A 10,192-nucleotide genomic window follows, 5' to 3' on the forward strand; every position below is an offset into this window, starting at 1 on the left:
TAGGACAACTTTCAGGCATGGCAGAATATCCTTCCCTACCCACACGACGACTGCATGAGCTGCACCCAGTAACTCTTCTTACATGCCTCATGCATCTCTTTCAGCCCTACAGGGTATTTGAATCAGACAATGCCACAGTAACATTACTGTGGAACACATTTATCACAGTATCTTCGCAACTCCAGAGAGTTTAGAGGGAGCTTTTCCTATGTCCAGTTTTAATGAGGTGAACAGGAATGCAACTCCAGAGAGTTTAGAGTGTCCAGTTTTAATGAGGTGAACAGGAATTACTCTAACGGCCTCACTAAGGGATGACCAAACCTCTAGTAGATGTTGCTGACATGTTTCAAAGGTATTCAGGTCACACAGCTACATGAGAATTTAAACATTGAGCAGGAAACCTTTGTGCTTCTTCTGTGGACTAAAGTCTGAGTCAAATCCTATTACTGCAAGCAAGCAAAACACAGTCTTGCTAGGCTTTGCAAAGATGGTGGAGGCAAAGGGATTCTCTCTAGATTCCTTAAAAAATGGAATATAGGGTAACAAAAGACAACTGTGATAACTATAACAGTCTGAGCGTGTCTAGAAAAATTCTCTGGACCATGAACAGGCCTAGGAAGACTCTAAATAACCAAGACAAAGAGCTGTCCAGCTAAAAGTGTTCTGAAAGACTGAAGGAAATCCATCCAGAACAAATTATCATGGCTACTGACACAGAAGAATCATAGTTAATGTCAGAGTTACCTGGTTACATTTTATCAGTGAGAAGGTTTTAGTGCTTATAGCAACCTGGACTTCATTAGTCCAGTATGCTGGTGCTTTACTCCTTAACACATTAGGACTGATTGTTGGTAAACACCAATAACATCCCTTTTTTTCTGTACTGGGCCCCCCTCAATCCTAGATCTGGGGCAGGCTGCCCTGCCAGTTCCCATTACCTGAACAATCTCTTGATTTCTGTTTTCAGTATCCATAGCCTCATGCTGTGATCGAAATTCCAGTTTTTGAAAAGGCAGAGGGTTAAACTACCAACCTGAGACTCAACAATTGTCCCTTCCAATTACTTAGTGCTTGAAATTGAGACATTCACACAGTGCAACCTAGCAGTCATACATAGATCATCACTTACTACCACACTTGGAACACAGCTGTGTTAGTCAGTGGGATATTACTTCTCAGCAGATTTTACTTTCCCTTGATCTTCCACTTTTTTGATGGCAGCTTGGATAGCTTCTTGATCACCCAGAAACTGGTGAGGGCCCAGGGGGTGCAAATTCTCATCAAGTTCAAGAAGTATGGGCACACCAGTGGGGAGAGTAACATTGATGATGTCCTCATCGGAGATGCCTGCCAAAGGAAAACACAGAGTTACACCTGCAGCTTCCTGGTCACCTAGTGCTTGATTTCTGAGATTACCTAGTATTAAATCAATCAAGGACATGTTCTAGGCTTCATCAACACCACCAGCTACTCAAGGGTCAATTCCCAGCTAGCCCACAGCTTGGTTAGTGCTTTAGGAACAGCTAAAGGTGAGAACACCCATCAAGGTGAGGACAGTTTCTTTTTTTTTCAGCCTAGACATGTGAAATACACAGGAAGATATTACCCTGGAGACTATACCATTCTTTTATACAGGACATGGAGGACAATAGGTTCTCCTCCATGGTTTCCCAACTCATGCATCACAAAGGAAGATTAGAGCCACTTCAACCTCTGCTACTCCAACCTCTGCTACACAACCAATACAAGCAGCCCCTTTGAAAAGGCAGGTCACAAAGGCTGGTTTTGTCTCAAATTTTCTATGTAAAGCTTCTCACACAAGCTGTCTTAAAATTCAGTATTTAAATCTTCTGGACAATTAACAGGATCACTGTTTGCCCACATCCGATTTCTCATAAGCAAGTTAAGTACTGCAGACACTGCTCTGTTCTCAGAATTACTACATAAGACATGCATTTCCACTTTCAAGTGAGGGAAAGGGGAAGAAAAAGGAGGGAGAAAGTCAACTTGTACAACTTGGAGCATTTCCCTGTATTTTTCCACTTCATTAAGAGAATATGCACTTGGGGAGAATATTTATTTTACCCCGATATGCTTAATGACAATATTCCAGGGCTCTAATCTCAGTGAAATTGCAGGTTATTTTTACATCAAATAAACAAGTCTCCAAACCCTCCAAGTGAATTCTGACACCAAATATCCTAGTAAAGTTTCCACACAAGGCCTAAATAGTTGCATTAAGAAACAGTGACTGAAAAGACATTATCCCTCCAAAAAAACACCAAAACCAAAACCAGGCAAAAAAAAGCTAGTGTCATTGGGAATGTCAAGGTTTCTTTTGACCTCCCCTTTCTAGAGGCCCTGAGGGCACAGCAGCAGTCTGCTGGTGTAAAGCAGCACAGCCTTGAGTAATTCTTGCTTAGAAAATGCACACAATCAAGCTTCTAAAGCCATGACACCATGTAAGCCAGACCAAGGTGCACGAAAAAAAACATCCTCTTGAGCAGCTGACAACACAGATGGTTCTCAGAACACATGGGCAAAATTTACCAGTGTTCTTCACAGTAAATAGAAAAGCTGAGCCAACATATTAACAGGAAAACCCACACAAGTCAAGCCACTTGTTTACCTGACAACAGGTCAGGAAAAAACAACTAACCATGAGGTGAGAATCACATTCTGCCCCTGCCCAGAGACTGCACAAGAATGCAACTCCTGCAGTGACCTGGTCTTGTTTTGATTAGGTCAAACACTTCCCGTAGCCGTAGGTTTCAGAAGGGTAAGGAGCACAAGAAACAAACCCTTGCAAGGAACTTACACCTTGTTACATATAAGCATCAGTCCATTAAAGAGTATAAGCAATCCTTGCACACAAGGGATAAAAATAGCTCACCTGTTGTAGGTCAGACCTACTGAAAAGAACACAAGATGCATCTAAAACTTTAAACCATCACAGAAATCAGTGGGGAAAATGCTGAGTCCAATGACCAGGCATGAGCACTGCTCCCAAGGACTCCAGTTTGCAAAGTAAGCAGCCAAGCTGTCTGAGCTCTTATTTCAGGGATTCTTAAACATTAGATTTAACTACATCCACATCCCCACGTATCCACAGACTGTGCCTAGGAAGTGTTCTGCCCACCTCCCTAAGTCAGGCTCCCAGACTAAACCACTCATATGTACACAGAGCAGATGAAGTCATGCAGGAGAGTTTAGGCAAACCACAGAGTGTGGTCAGGAGCTATGGTATTTATAGGTTTCCTCTGGAGACAGATTAAACAAAACTAGCTGTAACTACATGGATTCAGAAATGCATTTTACTGTTTTTACAGAACACAAAGTGACCACAATGTCAACTAGCATTGATTTACAAAGCAAAACAGTGCAGTCTAGGATAAACATGCTGCAGCAAGCATGACAGCTTTCTCCTCAGGATTTTTCCTCATACACAAGTGTTGCCTCACAGCCAGAACGCTGGAAACGCAAGCTGAAGTCGGATGAAAATCCTAAAGAAACAATAGTGTCCTGTTGCTTTAGCTCAGCACTGGCGAGTGTATTTGTATAGTATTTCTGTTCTCAGGAAGCAAGAAGCTGAACAAGCTTGTCACACAAGCTCTTCAGTTGCAGGGAGAATTCACCAGAACACTCCCCACCCAGCAGGCTAGGAGGACAGCAAAAGGATCACATCTTCCACTCCAGCCATCACAAGAGTGCGCTAACTGCTATCCAGTTACGTCATGTGCTGTAACTATAACCAACTGACCTTTTCTTGCACTTCATCTGAGCTGACCTGTGTCACAACCCTAACCTATCTCATGGGCAAGGGCGAAATCAGGGCAAGGATTCAACTGCAAGGTGCAATGGGAAAAAAGACCATTGAAGAAGCAATGCTCTTCCCTCCAGTATAACAGCAAAGCTTGAGTCTCTGCACTGCTGAGTACACAGTATGCTGGACAGAGTCTTGGCCCAAAAAGATTTAAAACCAAGGTCCTACCTGTTCACAGTCAAGACAACCCACAGACATTACTCAGGATGACTTCCTTGGGATCCCAGATAAAAGAGGGCAATGTCCAGTGGACATCTCCCATGCTCCCTTATGATCACATTGTCCCTTAGCAGCTGTACAGCAGGATGCACTTCAGTACATGAACACTGTCATAACATGGTACAGCACTTAGTACAAAACAGACCTTTCAAAACCACATTCAGAATTCTTTTCCAGCTCACTTATGCTCCATTTAACGGAACTGGGTGATCAAACGCACACAGACCAGAAATCTCTGTGCAAGCTTAAGAATTCAACTTTATGTGGTAGCCTGTGAAGTGCTTTGAAATATTTGTACCCTAGGAAGTCCTACAGAGACCAACCCCATTGAATTTGAGCACCTACATCCAACTTCTGCAAGGGCTGGTTCAGCTTCTCCTTCCCTTACCAAGTTCCTTCCTTCTACTCTTATGGTCAGAGCAACACAAAACCCACAATAGCTATTGAGAATAACTACACTCCTCCCTCCCTGCATGTCAACTACACTTGAGGCCAGGTGATTCACCCAATAAAACACACAAGATCATATGCATAAATTCAGCCACAATGGGCTTGTTCTACAACTGGTGCTTTGTAATTGAGATCCAAATCAGGTCATAGCACCTCCTTCCCACATGCTTAATGAAAATACTGAAGCTTTAGCCTAGTAAGTTAAGCATCCAGAGCCAGTTTCTGCCCTCCCTGCAGGCAGACAGGACTTAACACCAGTAAGCACAGTGTCAGGATCTGGTTTTTGATATTTACAGAATGTTAGTTCGCTGGGTGCATTTTAAGGAAAGAGGATGGGTGAGCTCCAGCAGTGGCTGTTCATATTCCTACACAGCAGAGAAATCCAGCCTGCAGTCCAAGACAGGCTGAAAGAGACATGAGGTTTGGTACCACCATCAGTAGGTACTAACTCTGGCATCAGGTGAGAAAGTCCCAGAAGCCTCGAGCAGAGACTGAGGTGGTGCTGCCACAAGGAACTCACATCAACACTGGAACAAATGGAGCCCATCAGCACATATTGCCATGGGACAGAACTCCAGCTAAAGACTTCCATCTCTGGCTGAAGCACTACTGAGAGCCCACGTTTATGGAAACCAGTCATTAACAATTCATGTATGAAATCCTCCTGTCCCAGCTACAGGTTCTGGTCAAGCTGTTCCAGCCTTTTTGCACTGTCATCAGGCACTTGCCACTCTCTTCCCTGAGCTGATTTAAACCACCAACATGACAGAGAACTACCCACTCCTTGCTGCTGCTTGCCAGTTTACAGGCCAAGGTAACTTACAATCAGGCCCAACAAGCTCACAACAAGCAGCAGAAGCACAAAGACTGTGATGAATGACAGGGAGAACAAAACCATCTCATTTCAACAGCACAAAGCTGTTAGATCTCAAGCTGTTTCCTGTAGTTGAACTCAGACACCACAGTCACATAAGTAGTATTTCCTTAACAAAGTCAAGCAGCAGAATCACTGCAAGAATCTTATTAGGTAGCCCTGAACACACAAGCCACTCCAGAACTCACAACATGCAGCTCCAGCAAGTAAACTACCAAATACTGTATCTGCACAAGTACCACACTCAGAGGAATGCAAGGAAGTGAAATCCCAAGGGCACTGCTCTTCCTGCTCACCAGCTGGCAAGACCAGCAACAGCCTAAGTGTCACCACCTTCTGCCTGCAAGTCCAGTTCCAGGGATCTGTCCCAGCTCTGTGACAACCAGACAAGCCTAGTGAGCATAATATTTGCATCTTTAGGAGACCAGGCAACTCCTCTCCTCCATTTTTAACCCTGAGCATGACAAGGCTCTGTGACCAACACACCATATCAAGAGATGACAACTTTTCAACAGGTTGGAAATTTTAGAATCAGGCCTTCTGTAAGACCCTGTCTTGAGGTACTTGACACCAGTCCTCAGGGTTAAATGGCTGGGAGAAAAAGAAGTTGAGACAGCCCATCGATCCTTCTGACAGTCACCTGGTAAATCAGTCCTCTGGACTTGGTCTCCAAACAGTACTTCAACAGAAACAGGGCAAGGTAGTCACAAGTATGACACTAATGATGTCCCCTCAATGGGACACTGCTAAGAGGGTCTCAATCTGAAACACCAGTTACTAGATAAAAACTACTATCACAGAATCATAGAATTTTAAGGGGTGCAATGGACCTTAGAGCTCACCCAGCCCCAACTCCTGCCCTGGGCAGGGACACCTCCCACCAGAGCAGGTTGCTCAAGGCTTTAGCCAACCTGGCTGTGAACACTGCCAGGGTTGGGGCAGCCACAGCCTCCCTGGGCAACCTGGGACAGTGTCTCACAACCCTCACAGGAAAAACTTCTTCCTAATATCTAGCCTAAATTTCCTCTCCTTCAAGTAACGGAGAAAATCACCTGTAAATAAATCCTGTGCATCTAGGATGCTTATTTAACATGACAAATCCTACAGACGTTTGATACACCTTAATGAGGTCCACTGTGAGCACTGAGAAAATAAGATCCAAACCCACAATCAAAGCCTTGTTAGCATGATACTATGCTGCTCTGATGATTGCGTGCAAGTGAAAACCAGAACTACATTTCTAGCTCTTAACCAGTTCCTTAGAACAAGGAAAACATTCAGATCTGGAGAACTGCAGGCCTGTTTAAAAAAAGCCTTCTTGAAACAGTAACTTCTCTGAGGTCTTTCAGAAAAAAAACCTAAAACTCACACTGAAACAAATAGAATTTTCTCATCAGATCAAACTGAACGAAAAGATTCTTATTTACTGCCATTTGAATTTCTGAGCTACATCTTCCAAGATTAGGTTATCACTATGGCTAAAACATCCAAGCAGTCATGTAGGATTGCTGCCTGAGGCATTTGGAGCACCGGTTTCAAAATGACAAAATATGGCTCCAACTAAGCTAGAGGGGCCTAGAAAATTCCACTCAAGTGCAGGACATACTAAGCTCATCAAAAAAATAAATCCACAAAAACAAAGCCCACCTCACAGTGGGTGTGATAAATACAGCAGACTGGCAAGCTCTGAGCACTGTTGAATCAGGTCCAACTCCAGCAAGGCTCCAGAGCAACTCACAACCTTTCAGGAGATTAAGGGAGAGACAGTCAGCAGTGCAGACAAGGAACTTCTTAGATCCAACTGAACATAGGCTGGAGCTCTGAACAAGCAAGCAGGCTGCAAAAACAGGGGTCTGAAAGCTCTGTTCATGCTACCCTTCAGGCCAGTTCTTCAGCAATCCAATCTCCAGTACATAAAGGGCAGGAGAGCCAGCAGGCATCTGGCAATTGCTCCTCTGTGGTAGTTGGGGTAGCTGATGCACAGTCCTGGGTCAACAGAACCAGACCCTCTGCCAAGGATTCCTCACATTTCCCTACGTGAGCATACACTGGGAGGGACAAGGTATACTGTAAGACAAAGAATAGCTTTATTATACTTTGGCTGAGTGTGGGCAGTCCTGGAAGAGTTACACAGAGTCAACAATGGACCCGAGGAAGAGTTCTGCAGCACCATTTCTCTGATCTCAATGCAGCAAGGAATGCAGCCATACCAACTTCAAAGTAACCCTCCTCAGTCTCTGGTGGTGGCAGCTCCAGCCTTGGTGCCTGCCTGCACAAAAGGTGGCCCAGGGTCTCTGCTGAAGCTCTGCTCAGCCTGCAGCATTTCATCCCCAAGGAGCTTGGCCAGCATGGCCTCATGGAATTGGTTCAGATCTTGGGGGCTGGGGGAGACACCAGAAGTTTGGACCCCCTTCCACTGTTTTCTTTGCAACGCTTTATTTCACACAGCATAGACAACCACCCTGACTACATCAGTGGGAACTGACTCAACCAGCCTTCTTCCTTCATCCAAGAAGTGATCTACACCCCAGAATTCACAGCCTCTATAGTTCCAGAAGCCACTTGCATATGCTTATTTCCTGAGCTTCTGACTCCCACTAAAGTGTCAGCTGTCCTGACTGTTCCACCACGGCCAAATGCAAAAGGTACTCAGCAGACAGAGCTGTAGATGGACACAATTGAGCAGACACAATCCAGTCTGTGCACACTCACAACTGTAGCTGCAGTAGGCTGCAGTCATACATACCACTAAATTCTACTCTACCCACAAATACATTAACATACTCCATCTTCCAGACCTAGTAGCCATGAGATTAAAGAGGAAGGGGGGAAGAATCGAGCAATGAAAAGGATGTGATTTGTCTTTACATCAAGTCCCAAGTAAGCCCTTTCCAAGTCCAGCTCTGGGATCCTCAGCACAGGAAAGACATGGACCTGTTGGAACAGGACCAGAGGAGGGCCACAAAAACAGAGGGATGGAGCACCTCACATAGGAAGAAAGGCTGAGAGTTGGGGTTGTTCAGCTTGGAGAAGAGAAGGTTTAGAGGGACTATAAGAAAGATGGGGACAGACTTTACAGAGCTTGTTGCAATAGGACAAGGGATATAATGGTTTTAAACTCAAAGAAGTTTCAGAATAGATAGGAAAAATTTATGAGGCTGTCCAAGCACTGCAACATGCTGCCCAGAAAAGTAGCAGATGTCTTATCCCTGGAAACATCCAAGGCCAGGTCGGCTGGGACTCTGAGCAGCCTGAAGGCATCCCTGCTTGTTTCAGGGGGGCTGGATTGGATGGACTCAAAAGCTATCCCCAAATGCAAGTAATTCTGTGACAAATAAGCAGCCTCATGCTAAGCTACCAACTTAGCCATTTACGGTATGCATCTTATCTACTGGGATATAATACAGATTTGCATAACTTCGGCAAGTCTCTGCTCTCTACAGAACTCCCTGTCACAGAACTTTAAACAAAAAATTACCAGGAATGAAGCCTCAAAAGTGACCCACCACAGTAACAGCCAAGAACATCTTCCACAGCCCAAGTCAAGCACTTTTATTGTGCTGTGTTACAGCAATGCTTGTTTAATGAACATGATGATTTCAAACCTGGCAAAGCATCTGAATAAATCCCAAAATAGACAAAAACTCTTCAGGCTTGAACTATCTAGACCAACCACAAAGTCAGTTCAAATACAGCAGTTCGAAACGAGCAGTGAGAGACAATATGAAAGCATCTGGCCTTTTTCTTAACTACATTAACCAAACTAATGCCCCCCCCTTCACATCCCCCAGTTTGACTCCTGTTCCAACAGGCCAACTTTTTACTTTCCCTTGGAGACCATGGACACTAACTATTACCTTGCCCAGATAAGTCATATACACCACAGAATAAGATATAAAGCTCTAAGAGGATATAAGCCCTAAGAGAAGGCTAAAACAAAGCCCCTTACCTTCCACATGCTTCAGTAATGCTCTGCTGCTGTTACCATGAGCAGAGATAAGAATCATTTTGCCACTTTTCAGTTCTGGCACGATCTTTTCATTCCAATAGGGAAGGAGTCTATCAAGCACATCTTTTAGACTTTCAGCCTTTGGGAGATTATCCTGAGACACATCACTGCATTTGTATCGGCGATCGTTGTATATCTCTTCGTAGTAAGGGTGAGATTCAGATATGGGAGGTGGGGTAACATCATAGCTTCTCCTCCATATTTTCACTTGCTCCTCCCCATGATTCAGAGCCATTTCTGCTCTGTTGAGACCGATCAGTGCACCATAGTGACGCTCATTCAGTCGCCAGGAGCTCTGAATGGGCACCCACTCTTGGCCCATCTCCTCCAGGATAAGCCAGGCAGTCTGGATGGAGCGGCTCAGCACAGAGGTGAAGACGAGGTCAAACTCAAAACCCAGAGCTTTGAGGTGTTTGCCACAGTTCTGAGCTTCCTTTATCCCATCACTGCTCAGCTTCTGGTCCACCCAGCTGCAGAAACGATTCTCCTTGTTCCAGGCTCCTTCCCCATGTCTCAAGATAACAAGCCTATACTTAGCCATTTTGATTGCAGCTTAGCACAGATGGGAATGGTCTGGCATCTAATAATGATACATCTGGACAAAGACATGAGAGATACATCAAACACCCCACAGATAATGCATTACCAAATAATATTATGGCAGCAAAAAGTAAATAACTGTCAGAATCAAAATAACCAAAGAAACAAGTGTCCGATGAGAACGTTTTTACATTTGAGGTCTCCTGGTTTTGAATTCCTCCCACCTTCTTGTGGGAGGAAAAAAGCACCATGCTCCACCCAGCTTGTTGCAACTAGC

General features: G+C 44.5%; 1 protein-coding gene across 1 annotated transcript; it reads right to left on the reverse strand.

Moving 5' to 3' along the window:
* Window positions 1-977: 977 nt before the first annotated feature.
* BPGM (2,3-bisphosphoglycerate mutase) lies at window positions 978-9,916 on the reverse strand. Its single transcript, XM_009081966.1, has 2 exons — window positions 9,316-9,916; window positions 978-1,347 (listed from the first exon to the last, which is right to left on the reverse strand). The coding sequence occupies exons 1-2, from the start codon at window positions 9,914-9,916 to the stop codon at window positions 1,169-1,171; spliced, it is 780 nt and encodes a 259-aa protein (XP_009080214.1). The 3' UTR covers window positions 978-1,168.
* Between the last annotated feature and the right edge of the window lie 276 nt (window positions 9,917-10,192).

The sequence above is a fragment of the Acanthisitta chloris genome, unplaced genomic scaffold (assembly GCF_000695815.1).
Source record: "Acanthisitta chloris isolate BGI_N310 unplaced genomic scaffold, ASM69581v1 scaffold2049, whole genome shotgun sequence".
NCBI lineage: Eukaryota > Metazoa > Chordata > Aves > Passeriformes > Acanthisittidae > Acanthisitta > Acanthisitta chloris.

Bases quoted from the DNA above. Each gene is read 5' to 3' on its own strand.
- BPGM (XM_009081966.1), bottom strand. From the start codon at position 9,916: ATGGCTAAGTATAGGCTTGTTATCTTGAGACATGGGGAAGGAGCCTGG. The intron at 1,348-9,315 runs GTAAGGGGCTTT...TTCCTTTGGCAG, and splicing joins ATTACTGAAGCATGTGGAAG to GCATCTCCGATGAGGACATC.